The 27,945-nt window shown below is 43.9% G+C and overlaps 1 protein-coding gene and 1 non-coding gene across 6 annotated transcripts; one reads left to right on the top strand and one right to left on the bottom strand.

Moving 5' to 3' along the window:
- Positions 1–193: 193 nt before the first annotated feature.
- On the bottom strand, positions 194–27,945 carry ZNF445 (zinc finger protein 445). Of its 5 annotated transcripts, none has more exons than XM_069560801.1 (8): positions 27,837–27,945; positions 14,151–14,256; positions 11,697–12,268; positions 9,333–9,501; positions 8,914–8,990; positions 8,515–8,641; positions 6,720–6,830; positions 194–5,817 (listed from the first exon to the last, which is right to left on the bottom strand). In XM_069560801.1, the coding sequence occupies exons 3-8, from the start codon at positions 12,123–12,125 to the stop codon at positions 3,647–3,649; spliced, it is 3,084 nt and encodes a 1,027-aa protein (XP_069416902.1). In that variant the 5' UTR covers positions 12,126–12,268; positions 14,151–14,256; positions 27,837–27,945; the 3' UTR covers positions 194–3,646. The 5 variants fall into 5 exon arrangements, with proteins under 5 accessions (XP_069416902.1, XP_069416903.1, XP_069416901.1 ...); XM_069560802.1 differs by having other exon boundaries at positions 14,151–14,373; positions 27,837–27,929; XM_069560800.1 differs by lacking the exon at positions 14,151–14,256 and having other exon boundaries at positions 27,837–27,942.
- Positions 20,582–20,652, top strand: TRNAE-UUC (transfer RNA glutamic acid (anticodon UUC)). The gene has a single exon. It is a non-coding gene; the product is annotated as a tRNA-Glu (tRNA).

Raw genomic sequence — 27,945 nt, forward strand, 5'->3', positions numbered from 1 at the left:
GCTGCTGCCTCGTATATCATTGTGGATGTTTCAGACCTGTGGAACCACTCCTTGACTAAGAGCCATTTGTACTGCTCTCCATTTCTGCAGGCAAGGAACCTGAAGCCTTGAGAGAAGGAATGGCCTGCTCTAGGAAACACCACATAAATGGCAGAGCCAGGATTTCTAAAAAATCATGAAATGGCAGAGCCCATGCTTAAAAATACTTTTATTTTGAGATATCTTAAACACACAGTTAGAAAAAAACCCATCACATATCCCATTAAATCAACATGCTAACCCAACTACATCAACATTTTAAAAGAAATAACACAACTGAAACCTCCATGTACCCTCCCTGATTCCATCAGCAACTCCTGTTCTGGGAAGGCAGAGCATGGCTTTCACACATCTTTCTAACACAGGATTTACACTCTTCATTTCATATAACTTGAATCACAGGAAATACATTATTGTGTAAGACAGTAACACTGGTTACCTTATGCCAACAATGCTTACATGCCCGCCACTATTCTAAGCAGTTTACATGCATTAATTCATTAACTGTCCCCCTCCCCCATCACCCTGTGAGGTTGGCACTACTATCTCATTTTACAGAAAAAGTGAAACACAAGTAAGTTTAAATAATGTGCCCACAAATACATAGTATGTTTAACTTTACATAAATGGTGTATGTAGCTTCTGCAGCTTTCTCTGCATCATTTTTGATTCATCTATGTTGAAAGATGTAACTGTAGTTCTTTCATATTCACTTACCAAAAACAACCTGTTCTTCTGCTGATGGAAATTTTGGCTTCTCCTAATCTTGGTATCTACACAGTACTGCAATGAACAGTCATAGACACATTTCCTTCTTCAAATGGAGTTACTTTAGGCTTTATCCAGGAGTAGAATTCTGGGTGGCAGAATATACACAAGCTTAACCAGATTTCACATATTGCTTGGCAGAGCAGCTGTCACAATTTCTATTCCCACAGCAGTGAGTTCCCATGTACCATACACTTGCCCACACAAGGGCTTCTAAAAGCTAGCCAACTTCATGAGTATAAGATGGTCCACATCAATTTACATTTCCTGCACATTCTTCTCTACACTCACCTCTGTCTGGACTGACAGGTTCTGTCAGCAAGGGTGAGACCAACCACACTGAACACTTGCCTGAAACATCTCCTGATATCCACCCCTCTGTGGAGTCCCAGCCCATCTGGCTCCCACGAACCCTAATTTCAGTTCCTCCCAGGAAGCGGGAGAATCCAGGGCAGGTTTGGCAGAAGGGGTATGTTCTCCAGGCCAGTACAGGGTGTGAGGTGAGCACGGATGGCCCAGGCACTCAACTCGGTCCCCTCTGGCTTGGAGACACCAGTGACTGGGCTCCCAAGTAGCAGGCACGCTTGTGGGCAGACTCCAGTCAACAGTTCACTCGTCAACACCTTCGAAAAGTTCCAACCCTGACTTAACTAAAATGATGAATTCAGTTCTACATTCCTTAAAAGAGGCAACTTTGTGTAAAATCTACTCTGCCCAGAAAAAATACACCCAAACCTGGCTTCTAGAGTACTCAGTCTGGCTGCAATAATGGGAATAACGTTTGGAAATCCAGACAACACCCAACAGGGCAATATACAAGCAGGAGGAGAGGTGAGACCAGGGGAGAATCCCTAGAGGGACAAGGGTCAGGGAAGGCTGAGACTGAAAGAGTGAAGACCTGGGCCAGACCAGACAGCAGCGTGGCACTCCATGGGAACGGAAACAGCGCGAGTCAGCTCAGCCCAGGGGCATTCAGGGAAGAGTAATGAAGTTAAATTCAACACTGGTTACACCAAAATGTTCAGTAGTTAGCTCCAAGTAGTCAGACTTATCCTTTTAGTGAATCTGTACATACTAATATTTCTATCATAATCATATACTACTTACATAATTATTTTAAAACTCAGGTTACCAAACGGATTGCATCAGCACAATCCCAAAATATTCAAGGTTTACCTCAGTACAGAGGGATTTCTGTTGACTTTTACTTCACTCTTTACATTTTTAAAAATCTGACTTGAATGCTTAAAAATAAATATTTATCATTTTATAAAAATGGCAGTAGAAACACCCCTACTGGGGCAGGAACTCTATGAAGTACCAGGTGGCACAAGGAGTAGGGAGATGAAAAGATGGACAGAAAAGGGGTATTTCTGTGTTTGTCATGTCAACTGACATGGGATCTGCAGCTCAGCGAAGGCCTGGTCTAGAGATCAGACTCCTGACCCAGAATCTTAATAAGTCAAGCCTCCTTTCCACCAATCCCAAGAGCTGGGTAGCAGAGTCAGCCACTCTAATTTTAGATGCCAGTGTTCAGTGATTCACCCAAGATCATCCTGCCAAGAAAAGGTGCAGCAAGCCAGGAACACACACTTGATGACTCTGAGGCCCTTCCCATGACCTTTGTCCCTCAACACGTGAGACTCTGAACTACATTCTGTAATGGTCCAGATTCAGACCATAATTCTCAACTCAAAACTGTCCAGAAGTTCTCCTCTGAGGAAGCCAAGGCCCAGCAAGGACCCATGATGCTCAGCTGGCTTGGCCATCCACCTTTCCGGGCTTCTCACTTCCAGATGGCTCACTTCACTCTGGTTCAGGGGCCTATGGGTCATTCCCTAAGGAGACTACCTCCTGTGAAGGCTCCTGAGTAGGAACAACGGACCTACGTGGCTTCCTCCATGATCTCTTTCTGGTCCTTGTCCAAATCTGACCTCCTCAGTTGACACCCTCCTTGACCAGCCTATTTAAAATCCCAATCCACCTTCCAACCCAGCATTCCCTCTCACTCTGCTGATTCATTCTGTCCACAACACATATCACCACCCAAAATACTACATATATCTCATTTGCTTATTGTCTGTAAAGATCCAAGATGGCAGACTTTCTGCTCCAGTCCTCTGCTGGGTCTATGGCCCACACGACAGGGCCTGGCATACGGAAGATGCCTGACGCATTTGTTTAGCAGATGGACCGCTGCTGTCCGTTCAGACCTGGAGGATGGAGCTGGGAATGGGAGAGCTTCATTCTGCAGATGATCAAGCCCAGGACCCTGTTCTCCTCCACTTGCAGCTGAGACAACTGTTATGTCCACAGCAAATACCCAAAGTCAGCTGTGAAGATCGAAGGCATAGCCGGAACTCCCCTGGGGGTATCTGGAGACACTAGTTCTTGCTGCTGCTGGTGCTTTTTAGGTCAAATGGACTACACACCATCATAAGTCACACTCAAAGGCAAACTAAGGATCCAATTGGACCCTTCCCAGCAGCCACAGCCTACCATGCCATGGACATTCTATTGAACCACCACGAAGTGCAATGGTCTCTCCCTTCAGAGTTACAGAAGAAAATCTGGCTGGGGGGAAACTTCAGGCCATAGAGTGAAGCCCACTCCGAGGGGCCCAAACCTCTTCCTGGAACGCACTGAGGCTCTTCCCCAGCATCTCATTTTCCAGCAGTAGGATGGAGGTGCCCTACATTTTTGAATCCTCAGCATTCTCTGCCACAAACTCCCAAATAAGGATTGAGCCCTCTGTGAAGGCCTGCCCCACATCCCCTACCATCAGGGGTTCTCCAGTAGGGTAACCAGGACCCCCTCGCCCCAACTGTTGGACCACAAGTTAATCTCTAGTATGGTTTTTCATATGCCGAGCCAAGTTTGAAGACCACCTAAAGGTCTTCCCACACTCTCTGCATTTGAAGGGCCTCTCCCGTGTATGGAATCTCTTGTGGCTGGTGAGCTGTGAGCTCTTGCTAAAAGTTTTCCCACATGTGCTACATTTGTGGCACTTTCCCCGAGTGGGTATGTCCTGGAGTCCAGGGAGTTCAGATCTCTGATCACAAGTTTTCTCATCATCTTCAAGAGGATTCTCCTCACCTGATTTTAATTCATGTAACTTTACCCCTGTCTCCCGGTGGGATGTCAGCCCAGCCACACCACTTTCAGACTCAGCTGCTCTGATGTGTTTTCTCTGATGAATGGAGAGGGTATGTTTTCCAATGAAATCTTTCCCACAGCACTGACATTTAAACGGTCTCTCTTTAGTGTGGATTCTCTGATGATTAACAAGGCGATAATTTCTGTCATAAGATTTCCCACACAGGTTACATTTATAGCGCTTCTCTCCACTGTGTATTCCTTCATGATCTAAAAGACTTCTTTTACGTGTAAAGTTTTTCCCACATTCTTGGCACTGAAAAGGTTTTGCACTGGTGAGGACTTGTGACTGAAGATTTAGAGCATCTTCGCTTTCGGAGTACTCATCCAGTTTTCCCAAAGAGTGAGTCCTCTGATGTCGGGAGAGGTTAGAACTCCATCTGAAAGATTTCCCACACTCTTTGCACTTATAAGGCTTCTCTCTGGTGTGAACTCTGTGATGGATGAGGAGGAACGAATGACTGCGGAAGACTTTGCCACACTGGCTGCATTTGTAGGGCTCCTCTGTGGTGGGACTGGTCTGAGGAACTTGGAATGCTCTGTCATGACTAAACGAGGGTGCATCCTCAGGTTTTCTTTCGGTGGCATGCTGCCTCTTATGAACAATGTAGGCCGACCTGTGAGGAAACTCTTCTGCGCATTCGTGGCATCGGTATGGTTTCTCGGCTGTGTGAATTCTCTGATGATTGATGAGAGTCTTCTTTCGAATGAACGTTTTCCCACACTGCTGACACACAAGAGCTTTTTCCATGGTGGGGGCGCTCTGGGGCTGGCTGGAGTTGGAGGTCTGCCTCAACTCTTCTCTACATTTGTCCAGGTCATAGAACTTCTCTTCCTGGTGCAGTCTCATGTGACGAGTGAAGTTGGACCTCCACCTAAATGTTTTCCTGCATTTGGGACATTTGTAGGGTTTCTCCTGGGTGTGAATCCTTTGATGTTCAAGAATGTATGATTTACAGTGGAAGGATTTCCTACACTGGCTGCAGTCAAAGAGTCTCTCCCCACTTTGGTCTCTCAAATGATGATCAGAATCTGAGTCACAGGTCAGAGCTTCTTCATCCTGAGTAGATTCAAGGTATTTCTGCTTAGCATGGGCTTCCTGGTGCAGGCGGTAGACAGACATGCGACGGAAGGCTTTGTCACATAAACTGCACTTATACGGTTTCAGTCTGGTGTGAATTTTCTCATGTCGCACCCGGTTTGAGCTCCACCTGAAGGCTTTCCCACATGCCCTGCATTTAAACGGCTTCTCTTGAGTGTGGAGTCTCTGATGACATACAAGGTGGGAGCTACAACTGAAGGTTCTCCCGCAGTCGCTGCACTTATACAGTGTCCCCACCACGTGAAGATTCTGCCCATGCTTGTGATGGGAACTAAGGCTGAAGTCCTTCCCATGCGCATCCTTGGCCTTGCCTTTCAGTCCAGCATGAATTCTCTGATGTAGGCTGAACCCACCCATCATGCGTCTGAGTCCTTTCCCATACTCCTTATAGTCATAGTGGTAGGAACTTCCCCTGAAGTGTTTGCCATAGCCGTGTTTAAGGGACTGCTTTCTTCTGGGTCCTCTCAAATATGTAATATGTCTTAGATGAAGACTATTATTTCTTCCTGAATCTTCACAGTCTTTCCCTGCCCCATGGCTGGAATTGGTCTCTTCTTTCTTAACTCTCACTTGCGTGGGGTTTCCACATCTTTCCTTTAACCTGCTCTTCTGTGCAACGGATTCTCTGAGCCCTGGTCCCTCAGAAACAGTTGCTGCACCATGACATTCTGATGGCGTGGCTAAGGTTACTGCTTCTTCCAAAGGTTCAGGTTTTAAGATGAACTTGTCTGTTTTCACATGGAGCTCTTCTCCTGACACAAATAAAACATAAGAGAATGTACTACTCTTGGGAGTGCCCTGGTTGCCTAGTGGTTAGAATTCCAGGCTTTCACTGCCATGTCCCACGTTCAATCCCTGGTGAGGGGACTGAGATCCCATAAGCCACTAGGTGTGGTTTAAAAAAACAGGTGGGGGGGGACTAAAGAATGTTCTCTTTTCCCATACTTGGAAATACAGAAAGCACCGAGGGACCAAAAATGTCATGAACTTAGGTAGTGAGGCTTTTGCCTGACTGCCAGTAGCTTTACAAAAACAGTCAGGGATAAGGCAAAACATGGAGGGGTATTCCAGATGTCCGAAAGGGGAGAGCAGAAACAAGATGGGTACACCAGCTGGCCACATGCACGGATCAAATCCAGGGGAAAAGCCAAAGGGTTCAGAAGGGAGTGTTAAACAGCAAGAGAGGGGAGAGGAAACATGACACGCACACGTGACAGGAAGGTCTTCACGAGCTGAGAGGAAGGGCTTGAGGAGAGCTGGCTGCAAGGGCTGCAAGCTGACCACAGGGGAAGGATCAAGCAAAGAACAGCAGCAAAAGTGGGATGAGGGGTGCCAGGAGCAGGAAGGGCAGAGCAGTACAGGGCTGAGGAGGAGCATCAGTGAATGGACAAGACAACAGTGATGCTGTCCTGTGGGCAAGAGCTGCTCCTGAGAGGGCTGATGGGTGAGGGGCAAGGCCGGAAACCAACATCTAAGAGGCCACTCTGGGGGGGAGAAGCCCAAGCACCCAACATTTATTAGCAACACTGCTAAGGCTCTTCCTTCTAGCAAACAACAGAGAGAGCTTCCCACGGTTTTCGTAGTGTAAAAGACCTCCAGAAACGGAAGAGCAGATGGGAAAGGAGCAAGACCTGGTCATTTCTCTGGAACTCACCTGCAGGGGCAGCACCTGGATTCCCCTTAAGCTGAACTCCCTGGACATTCAGGCCCCAGGGTTCCCTTGCCTCCAACCAGGAGATGAGGGCAGGCTTGGTGAATGGCCCCACTGCAGAAGAGAAAAGAAGGGGATGTGACTGGACAGTAGATGAATCAGGCAGAACTACTCTCCAGGACCCTCTCAGGCTTGAGCTCCTGATGGGGAGGAGGGGAAGCCCAGGAGGCCAGTGGAGGAAGTCAGGGCAGGATGCCCAGACAGGGATTTCTTTCTGACAGTTCTGAGCAGAGAAAAGATAGTTCAGTTCAGTTCAGTCACTCAGTCCCATCTGACTCTTTGTGAGCCCATGAACCGCAGCATGCCAGGCCTCCTTGTCCATCACCAACTCCCGGAGTTTATCCAAACTCATGTCCACTGAGTTGGTGATGCCATCCAACCATCTCATCCTCTGTCATCCCCTTCTCCTCCCATCTTCAATCCTTCCCAGCATCAGGGCCTATTCAAATGAGTCAGCTCTTCTCATCAGGTAGCCAAAGTATTGGAGTTTCAGCTTCAACATCAGTCCTTCCAATAAACACCTAGGACTGATCTCCTTTAGGATGGACTGGTTGGACCTCCTTGTAGTCCAAGGGACTCTCAAGAGTCTTCTCCAACACCACAGTTCAAAAGCATCAATTCTTTGGCACTCAGCTTTCTTTATAGTCCAACTCTCACATCCATACATGACTACTGGAAAAACCATAGCCTTGACTAGACGGACCTTTGTCAACAAAGAAATGTCTTTGGTTTTTAATATGCTATCTAGGTTGGTCACAACTTTCCTTCCAAGGAGTAAGCGTCTTTTAATTTAATCGCTGCAATCACCATCTGCAGTGATTTTGGAGCCCCAAAAAATAAAAGTCAGCTACTGATTCCACTGTTTCCCCATCTATTTGCCATGAAGTGATGGGATCGGATGCAATGATGTTAGTTTTCTGAATGTTGAGCTTTAAGCCAACTTTTTCACTCTCCTCTTTCACTTTCATCAAGAGGCTCTTTAGTTCTTCTTCACTTTCTGCCATAAGGGTTGTGTCATCTGCATATCTGCATATCTGCTATTTTTCCCAGCAATCTTGATTCCAGCTTGTGCTTCTTCCAGCCCAGCGTTTCTCATGATGTACTCTGCATATAAGTTAAATAAACAGGGTGACAATATACAGCCTTGACATACTCCTTTTCCTATTTGGAACCAGTCTGTTGTTCCATGTCCTGTTCTAACTGTTGCTTCCTGACCTGCATACAGGTTTCTCAAGAGGCAGGTCAGGTGATCTGGTATTCCCATCTCTTTCAGAATTTTCCACAATTTGGCTCTGGCATAGTCAATAAAGCAGAAATAGATGTTTTTCTGGAACTCTCTTGCTTTTTCAATGATCCAGTGGATGTTGGCAATTTGATCTCTGGTTCCTCTGTCTTTTCCAAAACCAGCTTGAGATGAGATAAGCCACAGGCAAAAGGACTGCTAGGATTCTCCAGAACCAAGTGACAACTCTATCAGTTAAACCAGCTAACTTTTTTTTGAGGCCTGAATAAACCAGGAACTTGACACATATGACTTTTAATTTTTATAGTATCTCAGCAGGACAGAAATTATATCCCCATTTTTAAGAAAGAAGACTGAAGTAATGGATTAAGTGATTTGGTTAGTAGTGAGACAGACATGACCCAGACTCAGGTCAAGACCCCTTCCTGGCACCACAATGAGAACTAAGGAGGCAGAAGTAGAGGCAGGTGGAAGATGGTGACAATGACACCTTACCCACAGAAGCCATGTTTCCATAATTCTCTAGCATCACATCCCTGTACAGGTTCCTCTGAGAAGCATCCAGCAACCCCCACTCATCCTGGGAGAAGGTCACCTCCACATCCTTGAAAGTCATAGTCCCCTGGAAAAAACACAGTCCAATGTCTAAGAACCACTCCACAGCTCCCAGCTTTTAGAGTGGGGAAGTGGGGCTGGCTCTGAGTACAGGATGGATCTGGTCAAGGTGAAAGGGAAGGTAATCACCCAACACAAGAGCTGGGCTCCAGGGGGACAATCTGCTCTCTGGGATGTGGGGTCACTGGACAGAAAGACCCAGGACAAGGGAGAGCTGCAGCTACCCCATTAGGCAGCAATGGTGGGATAGCAGGAAGGCTCAAAGGTCCTGTGGCTCACCTGAGGCTGGGCTGTCACCTGGTTGCCTGGGCATCCCTCCTTCGAGCAAAGGGCAGGCACCTCTGCAGCAGGAGGATCTGAAGAAGAAAGAGCTGTGAGAAAGGGTAGCTCGGTTCCAGCGTCCCACTGAGAAGCCCACTCTTCCCCCCACACAGAGGACTCCTGGGGCCCGCAAGCAGGTATGGGCTGTTTTAAATGCCCATTTCAAACTCCCCCCATGTCTGCTGGGGTCAGGGAGCAGGGGGTGCAATGGGAGGAAAAGTCAGGTACACGTGGGTCACAGAAGGATAAAAAGGACACGGAGCTCAAGGCCAGGACAGAAGGGATTCTAGTGAGAGGACAGAGGGTGGAAAGACGGTATCATAGGAGGTTCGGGAAGTGTGGCACAGGCTGGGATCTTAGAGCCGGGCAGCAAGTACCGGGTTGCCCAGCCAGGAAGTCACGCACTCCTATTTCATAGGGAGGCTGCAGGTGGTCCCCCAGAGCCGAGCCGCTCCTGAGAGGTGAAGCAGGGGGCCATATCTGTGCGGCTCGCAGGGCTCCTGTGCCCATCCAATGCACATCTGGGTTCTGGGCAGGGGCTGGGTCCTGGCAAGAAGAAAATGTTGTGAGAGGATCCCTGTAGGAATCAGAAAGCACAAGCAGAGAACAGCCCACCCGGCTGATCTCTAAAAGGCAGAGGCCCAGGAAATGGTGAGCTGGGCCCTTTGTTACCTACAGGCAGAACAGAAAGGAGGACCAGAAAGCCCAGGGAGGATCCCCCTCACCCCCTCCACCTCCCTGGGCTCTAATAAGGGCCATGCAGAGATAGGTAGAGCCGGATTCTCACTCGACATAGGAAAGTGCCTGGTCAGTCAGTGACAGTACTGCTGTTCGAGCTTCGGGTACTACAGTGATACCTGCCCCCTAGCCCTCAGCCCCCACCCCGGGCCTGGAAGTTAGAAATGAGAGAAGAGATTACTCCCTGAGAGGTAAACTGATAACGGTTCACAGCAGGGATGCAGCCGGATAATATCTACCAAGTGTCAGACACTGCTCTAGGTAACATTATGCCAAGTGACCTCAAAAAGGCAGCAAGACTCCAAGACGGTAAACCTGAGTGAAAGAATAATACCACTGGAGCAGCAATGCTAACTGTGAGTGCCAGCTATAGACGCACAGAAAAAAGGTCTCAGGAGCAAAAAAAAAGGGCAGTGCCCATGCAAGCCGAGACCTGGAGATGCAGCCTTTGTGCTGGGACTTCAAAAGTCCTGGTCTTTGGAGGTAAGGCTACTCCTGACACAGAAGTGAGCATAGGAAGCTGCAGTCAATGAACTTCGCGTTTTTCTGGTCCTGTGGCCAAAACATTCTCTGTACCAATTTGGATGGATCTTAGCCTGAGGCCATTAAATATCTAAGACACAGCTACAGCCTGAAGATGATACAGCCACCATAGGAGTTTATCTCCTATTCCTCCCAAATCCCACCAAAGGGAGAATAAAGCAGCAACAGGGAAGCACAGACACATGACTTTCAGGACAAACTCTCAAGCACCAGTTTGACCTTATATGCATCTTGAGCATTTCTGCTCATTTTTTAGAATTTGGTAGGCTTTTTACCAGCCTGTTTTCTATTTTCAAATTCCTAACTAACTTTCAACCAGATAACCCCTTTCTGCTCATTTGGCTATGTTTTCATGGATTTTTAAACCACACACCTTGTCCTACCTGATTTGAACATACTCGAGCCACAATTTTGTACCTACTGTGTACCTTATTTGCTTTAAAAATTATCTTTAGGTCATTTTGAACATCTCATTGTTTCTGGTAAAAATTATAAATGTTCTTTCAGATTTTAAAAAATAGTACCCAAAATTGAGCAAAGAGATTTTCTCTTTTAACATTTGTTACCATATACTGCTGGTAGACCATGTTCAGAGACCACATTCAGAGGATTTACTGATCTAGTTTTTATTTTACTTTTAGGGGAAAAGTGTCTTAAACTTTTTTTCATAAATCTTAAACATAACTTTCATTTATGCATGAATGAATCGTATATGAGGAATTACACACATTATATAAAAATTTTTTAAAGCCTACAAAAATGATAAAATACTCTTTAAACACAAAAAGCTCAAAGGTAGGAGAAACACTGAGAGGCCAGCCTGTGTGGGGCAGAGGAGCTCACGGGGTGCACTTGAACTGATCCGCTGCCGGCTCAGGGACTGTCAGCTCCGTCCCCCAGCACCAAGCCCAGGACAGGCCCATGGCAGGCACTCAAGGATGTTCCCAGCCCCAGGCTGCCCTCACCATTCATCTATCCCATCTCCCTGCACACAACACATCTTCAAAAGCTTACTGAGAAAGAGATAATATGACACACGTAGACTGCTCTTCTAGGTCTCATCAATATGTATTTAGAAACCAAGGATCCTGACACTAACTTTCCTACTTTTGAGCAAGAGATAACCTCCACTTTACACATGGGTAGCAAGTCAAGTTAGGTATGTGGAGATATACTTTGTGTAAGTCAATGTGTCCCAAACCTCATTACTGTGATTTTTGGATACTTGCAGGCCCTCTTCTTCCTGGTGCTTATACTCCCCTGCAAAGGAGGAAGGAGCTGCCTGCTAAATGGTCCTTGGCTTAGGGTCCAGTTCTTTTCTGTTCAGGTGCCATGGAATGAGAAGAGAAGGCTTCCTGTGAACTCCTCCACAGTGAGGGTTCAGAGGTCCAGCCCCTCTCCCCACGAGTGGACACAGTGGCAGAGAGTTCACTGGGCACCGCACACTGTCTCACACTCACCCTCCATGGTGTCTCATCAAAGTCCCTCTGAAGCTCTTCCAGCAAGGCCACAGCCTCCCCACCACTCTCAGGGTGATGCAGCTGTACCCAGGTCCGGAGCTCCTCTGGCAGGATGCTCAGGAACTGCTCCAGCACCAGCAGCTCGAGGATCTGGGCCTTTGAGAGAACATCTGGCCTCAGCCACCAGCGGCATAGCTCCCGGAGCCGGCTCAGGGTCTCCAGAGGCCCAGAAGACTCGTGGTAGCGAAGCTGCCTGAAGAGCTGGCGGAACAGCTCCTGGCCAGGACGATTGAGTGTCTGTGGTCTGGCAGCCGGCACTGAAGTGTAGCTTTCATCCTCTTCTTCCTTCTTTATCATCTGAAGGCGTCCTCGCTCCCTGGAAGCCTTGGCCTGAGCTGGATGGACAGCGTACCACCTGCCTGGAGGCATCACTCCTGTTCAAGGTCTTCCCAGCAGAGTGCTACCAAGTCTGCATTAGTTGTGGCTATCACCGCTGGGCCCTTGGGAGTATCTTTTCAGCACCGCTGGGGACAACACCGTTTGCTGGGACATCAGAAGTCACTGGCGAGAGACTGAAATAATCAATGTTACCATTCAGGAAAGACGTGAGAAGAAAGGCGCAAGCAGATGCCATTAGATCATCTTTGGATTTATGAGAAAAGGGCCTATGAACGTTTGCATAGTGGAGCCTGTCAAGATCAAGCACACCAGGAAAAGGGATATTTGTGGTTACCAGAGGCAGGGGTGGGGACCACTGGATGAAGGCAATCAAAGGTACAAACTTACACTTATGAGATAAACAAGTCCTAGGGATATAATGTACAACATGATAAATACAAATAACCCTGTTGTGCATTATATATTAAAATTGCTAGGAAAATGAAAATCCTAAAAATTTTCATCACAAGAAAAAAAATTTTCTATTTCTTTAATTTTCTATCTAAATGAGATGATGAATGTGCACTAAACTTATTGTGACAATCATTTCATGATGTACCTCTGGCAAATTATTATATTGTACACCTTAGAACTTATAGAGTGCTGTATGTCAATTATATTCCAACAAAACCGGACGAAAAAAATTTTTTCATTAAAAAAAAATGGCTTTTTCTACATAATAGAAATGAACAAACTGAAAACAAGAAAACAATTCCATTTACAATTACATGAAAAAGAATAAAATACTTAGAAATAAATTTAACAAAAGAACAAAACTTATACTCTAAAAACAACAAAACACTGCTGGAAGAAACTAAAGGTTTAAATAAATGGAAAGACATTGTGTTCATGGATCACAACACAAAGCACTCTTAAGATGACAGCATTACCAACTCAAGGGACTTGAGTTTGAGTAAGCTCCGAGAGTTGGTGCCTGGCGTACTGCAGTCCATTGGGTCGCAAAGAGTCAGACACAACTGAGCGACTGAACTGAATTGTCCAAATTAATCTATAGATTCCAAAACATCCCTACCAAGCTGGCTTCTTTATAGAAACTGAAACGCTAACCCTAACATATGGAAACTCAAGAGACCCACACAATACACAACACAGTCTTGAAAACGATTAAGTTGGGAACTTCCCTGGTAGTCCAGTGGTTGAGAACTGGCCTGCCAATGCAGAGAGCACGGGTTCCACCTTGGGTCTGGGAAGATCCCAAATGCCTCGGGACAATTAAGCCCGTGTACCACAACTACTGAGCCCGTGTATCACAACTACTGAAGCTGGCACAGCCCAGAGCCCATGTTCTACAACAACAGAAGCCACTGCAAATGAGAAATCGGAGCACTGCAACTAGAAAGCAGCCCCCACTCGCCATAACTAGAGAAAGCCTGGGTGTAGCAATGAAGACCCAACACAGCCATAAATAAATAAAAATTTTAAAAAGAAAACAAAAACACTAATTTGAAAAGATAAATACACCCCAAACCTCATAAGAGCATTATAAAAATAGCCAAGGCATGGAAGCAATCTAAGTGACCATTAACAGAATGACTGGATAAAGAAGATGTAGAGTATTATTCAACCATAAAAAAGAATGAAATTTTGCCATCTGCAACATGGTTGGACCTGGAGGGCATTATGCTTAGTGAAATAAATCAGAAAAAAAATACTGTATGTTATCACTTAAATATGGAGTCTAAAAAATATGGGCTCTAGAAAATGAAAATATATAGAATCTAAAAAATGAAACAAACAAATGACTGTAACAAAACAGAAACAGAACAAACTAGTGGTTACCAACTGGGAGAGGGAGGGGTGAAGGGGCAAGATAAAGGCAGAGGATTAAGAGATATGAACTACTATATATAAAATAAGCTATAAGCATAGATTGCCCAGCACAGGGACTACAGCAATATTTTATAATAACTTTGAGTGAGAATAATCTATTTAAAAAATCGAATCACTAAAAATAAAGAGAGTAAGTTGGAATATTCAAATGACAAATTTCATTACCTTCTTTAAAAAAAAAGGCTTCACAAGTGGCTCAGTGGTGAAGAATCGCCTGCCAAAGCAAGAGATGTAGGAGACATGGGTTTGATCCCTGGGTTGGGAAGATCCCCTGGAGGAGGAAACAGCAACTTATTCCAGTATTCTTGACTCGAAAATCCCATGAACAGAGGAACGTGGCAGTCCATGAGGTCACAGAGTCAGACACGACTTAGCAACTGAGAACGTACTTTAAAGATAAAAAAGCATCAAGACACTGTGGTACCGGCATAATGACAGACATATAGGTCAATGAAAAAGAACTAAGAGTCCAAAACTAACCCATATATTTATGGCCTATTTAGTTTTAACAAGTGTACCAAGACCACTCAAATGGGTAGGAATAGTCTTCTCAATAAATGGTACTTGGACAACTATATATCTACATGAATGGAATAAAGTTGGATAAGATGGTACACCAAAGTTAACTCAAAATGGATCAAAGACATAAACATCAGATGCTAAAACTATAATATTCTTATCATACTCTTAAGTGCAATATTTTGTGACAATGGATTAGTTAATAGATTCTACCAAATGCATACCACATGCAAAAAAAAGAAAAGAAAAAATAGATAAATTGGACTTCATCTAAATTTAAAATTCTTGTGCTTCAAAGGGCACATGAAGAAAGTGAAAGGCCAATCCACAGAGAGGGAAAAAAATCTGCAAATCATATATCTCATAAGGGACTTGTCACTAGAAAAAATAAATAACTTATAATTCAATAATAAAAAGACAACATAATTAAAATTGGACAAAGCATCTTAGTAGACATTTCTCCAAAGAAAATATACAGATGGCTGAAAAACACAAAGGATACTCAACAACAATAGTCATCAGAGAAAAACAAATCAACACCACAATAAAACACCACTTCACATCCACTAGGATGGCCAGAATCAGTCAGAAAACAACATATGCTGGTAAGAAAGTGAAGACAGATACTGGAACACTGATACACTGCTGGTGGGAATATAAACTGTGCAACTACACTGGGAAATAGTCTCATCATTAAGCCAAACATCCAGTTACTATTAATACTGGCAACTCCATTCCTACATAGACAGATACAGCTGTCCTTCAGTATTCACAGGGGATTCACACACAAAAAACAAAATTCTAACTAAAGACTTAACTTCAAAAACAAATACAAAAAAGTAATAAGAATCCTAGGGTAACCAAGGCCTTCTGAAAAAATCAAAGGAAATAGGTGACATATGACTAAGTCTCTGTATTTTCACACCCTTGCTCAAAAAAAAGAAAAAAGAACAAAAGCACAAACCAATGGAAAGATGTGTAAAGGTAAACTGCCACCAGGAAAGGTAGTTTGAAAGTCTGCAGTAGACCTAAAATGTCATGTTACTTATGCCCCTGAAACTTCACTTCTAGGAAGCTCCCTGGAAAAGCACTCTACAGGTATTCAAGCCTTTACACAGGTGTTTACTAAAGTACTCTTTGTAATAACATAATATTGGAAATGACCTATTTGTCCATCAATACAACTAAATAAAAGTAGCAATTTATAGGGTGAAACACCATACAATAATTTAAAAGACTATACCAGACCCCTAAGCAATAATATAATTGTTTCACTGTTGACTGGGTGGTCAGGCGGTGCAGCTAAGGTTAAAAAGCAGATAAGTGCCAACCACAGAAGAGACCAGAGCATAATTTTAAGTTGCTGAGAACAGAAAAAACACACAGTAGGTTCTAGTGATACAGTTTACTTACAGCAAGAGAAGAAAATATGGGCTTCCCTCATAGCTCAGTTGGTAAAGAATCCGCCTGCAATGCGGGAGACCCCAGTTCAATTCCTGGATCAGGAAGATCCCCTAGATAAAGGATAGGCTACCCACTCAAGTATTCTTGGGCTCCCCTTGTGGCTCAGCTGGTAAAGATTCTTCCTGCAATACGGGAGACCTGGCTTTGATCCCTGGGTTGGGAAGATCCCCTGGAGAAGGGAAAGGCTACCCACTCCAGTATTCTGGCCTGGAGAATTCCATGGACAATCCATGGGGGTCGCAAAGAGTTGGACACGACTTTTGCTTCACTTCATAATAGAGTAGGTCCTCGGTCCCCCTTCTGAAATACAGAAAGCGGGGTGAGCATGGGGGGCCACTGACACATGCACTTAAGAAGAAAAGAGGGGTATAAACACCGAACCGGGAAAGATAGTCCCTCAAGAGGCTGGAAGTATAGCGCAGGCTGTGAGGATTCAATTTCTTTGCAAGAATATGTCCTCAGCCAGAGGCTAGGATTACAGTGCTACGCAAGAGAGAAGTTGCACCTAAATTGGCTGTCTTTCTCAACAAACATAGAAAACATAAGCTAAGTTAAAAAGAACACCCTCGACGTAGCTGGAGAAAAAACTCTAAAATTCTATTTATATATAAGTATGTCTAGGTCAGGGGTGGCGACCAAGAGGAGCAACCCCACGCCCGAGGTCGGGGAGGCAGCTGAGAGGAGCAACCCCATGTCCAAAGAGCGGGCGGAGGAGGGCCGAGAAGAGCTGCTCCACGATCACAGTCAGGAGGGGCGACCGTGAGGGGATAACCCTCGTCCAAGGTAAGGAGCAGCGGCTGCACTTTACTGGAGCAGCCCTGAAGAGATACCCCACATCCAAGGTAAGAGAAACCCAAGTAAGACGGTAGGTGTTGCGAGAGGGCATCAGAGGGCAGACACACTGAAACCATAATCACAGAAAACTAACCAATCTGATCACACAGACCACAGCCTTGTCTAACTCAATGAAACTAAGCCATGCCGTGTGGGGCCACCCAGGAAGGGCAAGTCATGGTGGAGAGGTCTGACAGAATGTGGTCCACTGGAGAAGGGAATGACAAACCACTTCAGGATTCTTGCCTTGATAACCCCATGAACAGTATGAAAAGGCAAAATGATAGGATACTGAAAAATGAACTCCCCAGGTTGGTAGGTGCCCAATATGCTACTGAAGATCAGTGGAGAAATAACTCCAGAAAGAAGGGATGGAGCCAAAGCAAAAACAATACCCAGCTGTGGATGTGACTGGTGATAGAAGCTAGGTCCAATTCTGTAAAGAGCAACATTGCATAGGAACCTGGAATGTCAGGTCCATGAATCAAGGCAAATTGGAAGTGGTCAAACAGGAGATGGCAAGAGTGAACGTCGACATGCTAGGAATCAGCGAACTAAAATGGACTGGAATGGGTGAATTTAACTCAGATGACCATTATATCTACTACTGTGGGCAGGAATCCCTTAGAAGAAATGGAGTAGCCATCATGGTCAACAAAAGAGTCCAAAATGAAGTACTTGGATGCAATCTCAAAAACGACAGAATGATCTCTGTTTGTCTCCAAGGCAAACCATTCAATATCACAGTAATCCATGCCTATGCTCCAACCAGTAACACTGAAGAAGCTGAAGTTGAACAGTTCTATGAAGACCTACAAGACCTTTTAGAACTAACACCCAAAAAAGATGTCCTTTTCATTATAGGGGACTGAAATGCAAAAGTAGGAAGTCTAGAAACACCTGGAGTAACAGGCAAATTTGGCATTGGAGTATGGAATGAAGCAGGGCAAAGACTAATAGTTTTGCCAAGAGAACGCACTGGTCATAGCAGCACTCTCTTCCAACAACACAAGAGAAGACTCTACACATGGACATCGCCAGATGGTCAACAACGAAATCAGACTGATTATGTTCTTTGCACGCAAAGATGGAGAAGCTCTATACAGTCAGCAAAAACAAGACCGGGAGCTGATTGTGGCTCAGATCATGAACTCCTTATTGCCAAGTTCAGACTTAAATTGAAGAAAGTAGGGAAAACCGGTAGACCATTCAGGTATGACCTAAATCAAATCCCTTAAGATTATACAGTGGAAGTGAGAAATAGATTTAAGGGCCTAGATCTGATAGATAGAGTGCCTGATGAACTATGGAATGAGGTTCATGACATTGTACAGGAGACAGGGATCAAGACCATCCCCATGGAAAAGAAATGCAAAAAAGCAAAATGGTTGTCTGAGGAGGCCTTACAAATAGCTGTGAAAAGAAGAGAAGCGAAAAGCCAAGGAGAAAAGGAAAGATATAAGCATCTGAATGCAGAGTTCCAAAGAATAGCAAGGAGAGATAAGAAAGCCTTCCTCAGTGATCAATGCAAAGAAATAGAGGAAAACAACAGAATGGGAAAGACTAGAGATCTCTTCAAGAAAATTAGAGATACCAAGGGAACACTTCACGCAAAGATGGGTTCGATAAAGGACAGAAATCGTATGGACCTAACAGAAGCAGAATATATTAAGAAAAGGTGGCATAATACACAGGAAAACTGTACAAAACAGATCCTCACGACCCAGATAATCACGATGGTGTGATCACTCACCTAGAGCCAGACATACTGGAATGTGAAGTCAAGAGGGCCTTAGAAAGCATCACTACGAACAAAGCTAGTGGAGGAGATGGAATTCCAGTTGAGCTATTTCAAATCCTGAAAGATGATGCTGTGAAAGTACTGCACTCAATATGCCAGCAAATTTGGAAAACTCAGCAGTGGCCACAGGACTGGAAAAGGTCAGTTTTCATCCCAATCCCAAAGAAAGGCAATGCCAAAGAATGCTCAAACTACCACACAATTGCACTCATCTCATACACTCGTAAAGTAATGCTCAAAATTCTCCAAGCCAGGCTTCAGCAAGTGAACTTCCACATTTCCAGATATTAAACTGCCAACATCTGCTGGATCACTGAAAAAGCAACAGAGTTCCAGGAAAACATCTATTTCTGCCTTATTGACTACGCCAAAGCCCTTGACTGTGTGGATCACAATAAACTGTGGAAAATTCTGAAAGAGATGGGAATACCAGATCACCTGACCTGCCTCTTGAGAAATCTGTATGCAAGTTAGGAAGCAACAGTTAGAAGTGGACATGGAACAACAGACTGGTTCCAAATAGGAAAAGGAGTATGTCAAGGCTGTATACTGTCACCCTGCTTATTTAACTGCTATGCAGAGTACATCATGAGAAACGCAGGGCTGGATGAAGCACAAGCTGGAATCAAGACTGCCAGGAGAAACATCAATAACCTCAGATATGCAGATGACATCACCCTTATGGCAAAAAGTGAAGAGGAACTAAAAAGCTTCTTGATGAAAGTGAAAGAGGAGAGCTCAACATTCAGAAAACTAAGATCATGGCATCTGGTCCCATCACTGCATGGGAAACAGATGTGGAAACAGTGTCAGACTTTATTTTGGGGGGCTCCAAAATCACTGCAGATGGTGACTGCAGCCATGAAATTAAAAGACGCTTACTCCTTGGAAGAGAAGTTATAACCAACCTAGATAGCATATTCAAAAGCAGAGACATTACTTTGCCAACAAAGGTCTGTCTAGTCAAGGCTATGGTTTTTCCAGTAGTCATGTATGGACGTGAGAGTTGGACTGTGAAGAAAGCTGAGCGCCAAAGAATTGATGCTTTTGAACTGTGGTGTTAGAGAAGACTCTTGAGAGTCCCTCGGACTGCAAGGAGATCCAACCAGTCCATCCTAAAGGAAATCAGTCCTGGGTGTTCACTGGAAGGACTGATGCTGAAGCTGAAACTCCAATACTTTGGCCAACTCACGCGAAGACATGACTCATTAGAAAAGACACTGATGCTGGGAGGGATTAGGGGCAGGAGGAGAAAGGGACGACAGAGGCTGAGATGGCTGGATTGCATCATCGACTCGATGGACATGGGTTTGAGTGAACTCCAGGAGTTGGTGATGGACAGGGAGGCCGGGCGTGCTGCAATTCATGGGGTCGCAAAAAGTCAGACACGACTGAGCAACTGAACTGAACTGATGTCTAGGTATGATGTACATATAAGCACTTGAAAGATTTTTAAATGGCCAAAAAAGGATTTACAAAAACTCTTACTGACAGTGGAGAGGTTGGGAGTAACAGTTAAAGGAGACTTTATTTGCAGTGATTTGATTTTTTAAATTTATGTACGAGGTCTCTTTACTAAGACTGTACATCAAAAATAATGAACGCAAATATCCTAAAATGTAAGAAGAGGTTTACCTGTGTACTGCCTGCCAGTTAGTTTCTTCTTTATACTTTTTGTCTTTTCCCAATTTCTCCAAATAAATTAAGTTTTAGGAATTATAGTTATGAACTGTTTTATGTCTTAAAAATAAAACACACTTGCTTATATACAAAAAAGTTCCCAAGCCTTGGCCACCAAATTGTTTGCCACAGCTATCTACTCTGGCAAGTATAACTAGCGGGTTTTCCCTTCTTATTTTTCTCTGTTTCCTAAACTGTTCAACATTATTTATATAATCAGCAAGGTGATCAATAATTCTGTTTAAAAAACAAAGCAAAAAAATAAATAAATAAAAATAAAAAACAAAGCAACTGGAATTCCCTGGTGGTCCAGTGGTTAGGACTCAGTGTTTTCACTGCTGGGCCCAGGTTCAATCCCTGGTCAGGAAACTAAGCTCTCACAAGGAGTACAGCAAAAAAAGGAAAGAAAGAAAGCAATTGAGTATTAGCACCCTGGACTGAAAGGTGGCCACTAGGCAGAAGAGGCTGCACATCCTTGAAGGGAACTTGTAAGTAGATCTCAGACAACCGTAAAGGGAAAAAGAAACCTAGTTGACCCTAGTTCTAGTTAAGCCATTCAGTCAACAACCAAAGCAAAGAAGGCAAGCTGAACTGAGAACACGTCAGACAAAAATTGACAACTGAGGCACCGAACAAAAGAGAGTAAAATGCTGCCCAAAACCACAACATGCAAAAGAAAACAAGAAAGAGCATGTTAAAACTAAACAAAGCCAAAAAAAGTCTATAAAGAGGTATTCTTGATGTATCCCTATGTCCAAAGCAGCACTGCTCATAATAGCCAAAACATGAAGACAACCTAAATGTCCACTGACAGATGAGTGGATAAAGAAGTGGTATATATACACAGTGGAACACTACTCAGCCATAACAAAGGCACGAATGAATGCCATTTGCAGCAACATGGATACAACCAGACGTAATCATACTAAGTGAACCAAGTTAGACAGACAAAGACAATACCACACGGAATCACTTATATGCAGAATCTCAAGTATGACCCAATGGACTTCCCAGGTGGCTCAGTGGTAAAGAACCCACCTGCCAATGCAGGGTACACAGGTTTGATTCCCTTTCTGGGAAGAGTCCACATGCCGCAGAACTACTAAGCTTGAATACCAGAACTACTGAGGCTATGCTCTAGAGCCTGGGAGCCACAACCACTGAAGATCTCGAGTCCTCAAGCCTGTGCTCCACAAGAGAAGCCACTCCAACGAGAAGCCCAAACACCCCCCACAACTAGAGAAAAGCCTGTACTGCCACGAAGATCCAGAACAGTCAAAAATAGACAATAAAATAAAGCAGGACACAAATGAGTCTACCTACAAAACAGAAACTGACTCACAGACATAGAAAAAAGACCACTTGGGGCTGCTAAGGGGGAAGGAGGGAGGGAGAGGGACAGACAGGGAGTCTGGGGTTGGCAGACGCAAACCATTACATTTAGAAGGGATAAACAAGATCCTAGTGTACAGCACAAAGAACCATATTCAATATCTTGTTTTAAACCATTAATGAAAAGGAATATAAAAATAATAAGAAAAGAAGCATGCATGGCTATTAGCGTAACTGACACCATCACGGGCCCATTCAATTCCTCCCGTCCCTCCACTGACCCTACCTATCACTGTACTACAAGGTAAGTCACTTTTCTGTCATCAAGGGCTTTGAAGTTAACAGACACTTTTTTTTTTGGATCATTAGTTCTAGGCAGCTGCAATGCTCTATTTGCCTCCAAACAATGATGAAGACCTTCACTGACATATTTCCATTGCCTCTGAGACTAGTTAGCCATTCATAAAACCTAATTTAGCAATGCACTTCCTGTTTCCAAGCACATGCTCCCACACCCAAGGTTAACTATAAACCTGTCCCAGCGGCCCCTCAGAAGCACAAACTGAAGCTGCAACTGCTTCCAGTTAGTCCACCTGATCTCACCATGTGAGTTAATGATGCTCTAATAACCTGCCTAGGTTTTCAGTCTCAAGATACCGTCTCAGTTCAATGGGCATTTTTCATTCCCTCCATCCTCCAACGGAAGTCAGAGGCAGTCAGCAGGCCTTAGCACCTGTTGTAAAGTGGCCCCATTACTCAGTGCACAAGTCACAGACGATGGTCATCTTCCCCGGAAAGGGTGGCACCCTCCACCTTTCACGAAGCTAAGAAAATTTAGAAATCGTTACTTCAACCAAAAGCCAAACACAGACTCAGCTAGTATTTCTAGGACTGTCAAAAAAGATGACCAGTGACAGAAATGGAACAAAGAAAGCATGCCATCTATGTGGCTGGACCACACTGACTTCATCTTCTCAGCTCCATCTTAGACCTGCAGCAGCTCCCTTTCTGAGCTTTAACCCGACTCATAAGGAATGCACCCAAGCCAGATAACTTCCTGTTAGCTCTTACTCTTGCCTTCATCTGATATGAAAACTGGAACAATGTATTGTGCTGTCCCAGATGGTTAATGGTCCATAAGGAATAATGTTCATGAGACCTCAGAGGGGAAGAGAAACCCAGTTTCCACTTGTGCAAATGTGCTTTGCATTTAGTAGTCAGATTCTGTCTTTACCCTGGCCCCTTTAAATTCCCGCGTGCTTCTGGCCACAGTGAGTTCAGCTTCAAATGCCTCTTGATGGTTGCGCACCCACAGCTACTGCCTGATCTAAGTACCTATAGTAAACATCATAATTACATTTCAAGGAGTTGCCAGCTTCATTTTTCAGTCTCAAAGTTTCTTCTAAGTCCAGAAGGTATCATTCAATATTCCCTCTGTCCAACATCATCATCCAGATAAAAGAAATGGCGGTGCTGCTACAAGGACATGGACAGTCAAATGAAGAACTACTTTGGGATTATGCATGATGAGGAAGCTGGCTAAAGCTCTGGCAGAAAGATGAAGCTTTGCAGTGAAAGGAGGGGACAGGATAAGGAAAATAAATATACAGAGAAGCAAAAGCAAAGGCAAACTGAGAAGTGATAAAGCACAGAACTGCAGGCCTACAAAAAGGGACCTGAAGACACAACAAGAGGAGGCTGAAGAGGAACGGTGCCTCCGGAGGCGCAGGGGCAGGCTCCAGGCTTGCAGGGCCCCAGCAGCACCAACAGGAATAGAGACAACTGCTCAGGAGGAAGCTGAGAGTCAGAGGAAGCAGCAGAGACTTTCCCAGCCAAAGGTGCAGAAGAGACTGGAGGAGAGAATGAAGCTCAGGTGAAGAGAAATCCAGCAGTGCAACTCAAGAGAATGAACTGGAGGCTAGACAGAATGCCCCCAGTGGGAAATAGAAAGAATAGACCTATCTCTAGAAACTGGGGCATACAGTCAAATTAGCACCAAACATAAGCCTCCAAGCTGACCTGTTATGAAGCAGCTGCTGAAGAAATGTCCAAAGAGGTCAGTGAAGTATTTGTAAAGAGACAATGAGAAGGAACAGCAGAAAAATGAGGACAACTGGCTGTGAATATGGCAAAAGAATACAGTCCTTTCAGCCCAGCCTCTGCAACCATGAACATGGATAAAAGCTAATGACTTCCTGGGCCTTTCAAAGTCTGAATGAAAGACCCACAGCACAGTAAGTAAAGATGGAAGCCAGTGAGCTGAAACTGCCCAATTAAATTCAGGTATTCCAATGCCTCAGGGTTCCTCCCAGGTCCCAACCAGCTTTTGAGGACAGAAGAAAAGGTTCATTCATTGCCTTAAGATGACACCACAAATGTGGGCCCCCAAGCTGGGGAGGAACCTGAGACAGATCAGGCCTCTTCTCCCCTAGAGCTTTACCCCTTCACTTCATTCCCAAGTGAAAATGACTTGGAAAAGAACCCAGGAAACACCAACAAATCACATGGGCATTTTCCAGGGACATTTTTTTCTGTCATTTTGTTTTAATACAGAGTAATTTTGATTTCCTCTTAAAATCCTCATTGCGTAGTCTCTTATTCTCGTGTTTTTCCTGCCAATGAGAGGGTACATAAGGTTTATTTTACACACTGATAGTAAGCAAGCAAGTTTCTAAGACAATCAAAAACTAAAGAAAGACTGCTTCTGGCACACATTTAAAACGTTAAAACAAGGGCTCCCCTGGTGACCCAGGGGTTAAGACCCCACACTTCCAATGTAAGGGGCAGATGTTTGATCCTTGATCAGGGAACCCCACATACAACACAGCGTGAAAAGAAAACACAGCCAGAAAAGAAAAAAATAAAAGTATTTTTAAAAAACATTTCAGTGTTAAAATAATATTTACACCAATTTGCTAACTAAGAAATGAGCTCAACCTAGTGCCCAAAATTTGGTTTCTCAATACCATTCCATAATAAACGAAACCAGGAATCCTTGCAGAAATGGTTGATTCCAGGGTTGGGGGAAATGAAATACAAGATGTATCTTGTGGCGCCTTAAAAAATCAGAGAAAGACACAAAAAAGGATGGGAACTTGTAAGGGGAAACAGGAGCTTTGATTTGAAAGAACCCCCAATAGCCAAAGTTAGAATAATTTAAGCCACAAAATAAATAACACACCTCAATAAACCCCCAAAATAAATACCCAACATCACACACTGACGTAACTGATATAATTTAAGTAAATAAACAAATGGGAGAGAAGGTACAACTCTTCCTCGAAAAGAATGCCAGTTCATGGATGCAGAAGGAACGGAAATGAAAGGCACCTAGAAGAATGTCACAATAATAACTGCTTCGGGCAAGATCCACCAAGAAGCGCTAATTAGGTGAAAGCTGAGAAGAAAGAATATTTCTATGCAGTCTCAAGGTGTCTATCTCAAAATAATTGCTAATTACCAAAGGACAGACACTAACTTTACAGGGTTGATACTTGGCAGAAATACTGGATCGAGAGTAATAGCACTGAATGGACGTGTGGACACAGCAGGGGAAGGGGAGGACAGGATGAACTGAGGGAGGCACTGACATAGATATACTCCATGGGTAAAACCTCTAGTGGGAAGCTACTGTAGAGCACAACGGTGGGAGGGAGGTTCGAGAGGAAGGGGAAATATGTATACATAGACCTGATTCACTCTGCTGTACACCAGAAACTAGAACAACATTTAAAGCAATTATACTTCAATAATATTTTTTAAGAGTAATATCACCAGTTAAAAGACATATCGACATCATCCTCAATGGAAGGAGCACATCTGACAAAACCAAATGAGAGGATTACTCTAAAATTACAAATACAAAATATTTCAAAATTGTCAAGATGGTAAAAAACATGCAAAACTGAGGAGCTGTCACAGACCAAAGGGGAGCTAGAAGACATGCCAACTAAATGGAATGAGAGATTCTAGACGGGATGCCAGCAAGACAGTGAGGAGCTCTCCATAAATCAGGACTTTCATTACTAGTACTGGACCACTGTAAATGTCTCAAGTTCGGTGACTGCACTATGTTTATGCAAGATTCTACCTTTAGGCAAACCAGGTAAAGATATAAAGGGAGTCTATAGAGTTCTGACACCCTCTGTGAGTCTACAATTACTCAAAATGAAAAGGTTTTTAAATTAAAGACAAGTTGTTTCTCTTTTTCTTAATTTTTTTTCTTAGATACTAAGGATTAACTTGGTGATCGCTGGCTCAGAGGTTAAAGCGTCTGCCTCCAATGTGGGAGACCTGGGTTCGATCCCTGGGTTGGGAAGACCCCCCTGGAGAAGGAAATGGCAACCCACTCCAGTATTCTTGCCTGGAAAATTCAATGCACAGAGGAGCCTGGTGGGCTACAGTCCATGGGGTCACAAAGAGTCGGACACGACTGAGAGACTTCACCTTCACCTTCAAGGACACTGAATACTGTCAAGTGTTATCTAAAATTTGAACTCACTCTTTCATTAATTCAACAAACATTTACTAAGCACCTATTACATCCCAGACACTATGGTCTCTGTAGTGAATAAAGCAGACAAAACACACTGCTTTGAGCAGCTTATGAGAAGATAGATAAAGAGACAGAAACAGTGCTACCTAGTAAAATAAAACAAGGAAGGAGGGTAAGAGATCTAAGATCAGGGAAAGAAAAGTATAAGCTAAAAAATTCAATCTTGGGAAGCACAGGATGACTCACCAGAGGAACTTCCTTTCAGATGTTAAAAATACTGAAGACTACAAAGTAACACTACATTTTACCACACTTTCAGTGTTTCTGCTCAGGAGCATGACATCAGACTGCCCATGCATTAATAATTTGAGAAACCAGGAGCCACAGAAAACTTAACAGTGGCACAGTTATTATTTTTCATGATTTTATCAGTTTCCCTTCCTTACAAGTATACAAAGCAGTTTATCATTCCCATCTTTTTGGCTTTTCTCATCAAAAATTGTCAGTCTTCCCTCAATCTTAAGAACATGTAAAGTAGCCTCATTCATCAGCCCCTGAAAACACACACAACTACACACACGTGTGTAATAAATGGAAAGATCCCTGAAATCAAATTACAGCTCAAACTGCTCTCTGACACTTCTGTGCATAATAACCCACCTAATATTAATGAGTTTTCAGTTTTGAAATGCAAACAGTTTGAAAGAGAATGGGGTTCTTTCCTGGCACTACTTTTACTTAGGAAGGTGAACATTCTCTGATTTTTTTAGGCCAAGGTAAGTGAGAAGACAGAAGAGTGGCTTTAGGTTACAACTGTACCTTGTGTTTAAAAACTGTATTTTATATATTACTTTTTCATTTAGAAACCAGAAACAATCAACCTAATACATATCACTTGTTAAGCATTTACAGCATCATGTAATGCATACTATGAAAATAAACTGCAAACAAAAATGTTTTAATTATACTTGCAAAATTATGTCTCGGTGATGTCATAATGCTGGCTCCAACTTTAACCAATTTATGAACAAATGCATTCCACAAGTTGAAGACATCATAGTTTTCAAAAATAGGATGAATGTACTTGATGCCACTGAATTACACACTTTAAAATGACTTAAATGATCAATGATTACATATGGTAAATGTCATCTGTATTTTATCACAATAATACTAAAAAAAAAAAGCTTTTTAAAAGTAGCACTATACAAATACGGAAACATGTTGTACCCCTAAAACCAATATGATGTTCTCTGTGGATTACACCTCAAATTTTTTAAATTAATTAAAAATAAAATATGTGGACTATATATTTTTTTAAAAGCAGTAAAATAATCCCACTTAAAAATATATATATTTGTACATGTATAAGCGTCTGCATAATTATGCACACATTTTAAAAGGTCAAGAAGCCCTAGACAAAAACATTAACGAAGTGCGGGTACTTCTACTTTTCTTAACAATCACCCAAGTCATCTAATTACCTATAATCAGTACGCTTTGTTTGCACAATTGGGAGAAGCGATAAAACACCGAAACCACTGCTCCAAATTCGCGCCCCAGGCGACGAAGAGAAGGCAGATACTCACTCACTGCGGCGGGTCAGGCTCCCAGGCCAGACCCCCTCGGGTCGCAGCCTCCAGGCCGAGCCTCACTCACTGCCCCCAACCCGGGAACCCCACGCCCGCACCGCAAACCCCGACGCCCGCGCAGTCACCCGACTCACCGACTCGCGCGGCCGCGAAACGCTCAGTCCCCTGACCGCACGACCCGGCCCGCACCAGTCGCCCCCACGCCGACTTCTTCGCTGGGCCGTATCGCGCACGCGCGTCACC

Source organism: Ovis canadensis, chromosome 19 (assembly GCF_042477335.2).
Source record: "Ovis canadensis isolate MfBH-ARS-UI-01 breed Bighorn chromosome 19, ARS-UI_OviCan_v2, whole genome shotgun sequence".
NCBI lineage: Eukaryota > Metazoa > Chordata > Mammalia > Artiodactyla > Bovidae > Ovis > Ovis canadensis.

What these genes read in the sequence shown, in the direction of transcription:
- ZNF445 (XM_069560801.1), bottom strand. Translation starts at nt 12,125, where the DNA reads ATGCCTCCAGGCAGGTGGTACGCTGTCCATCCAGCTCAGGCCAAGGCT. An exon ending in TTGATGAGACACCATGGAGG is followed by an intron (nt 9,502 to 11,696) that starts GTGAGTGTGAGA and finishes TCTTCTTGCCAG; the next exon opens with GACCCAGCCCCTGCCCAGAA. An exon ending in TGGAAACATGGCTTCTGTGG is followed by an intron (nt 6,831 to 8,514) that starts GTAAGGTGTCAT and finishes TCTCTTCTGCAG; the next exon opens with TGGGGCCATTCACCAAGCCT.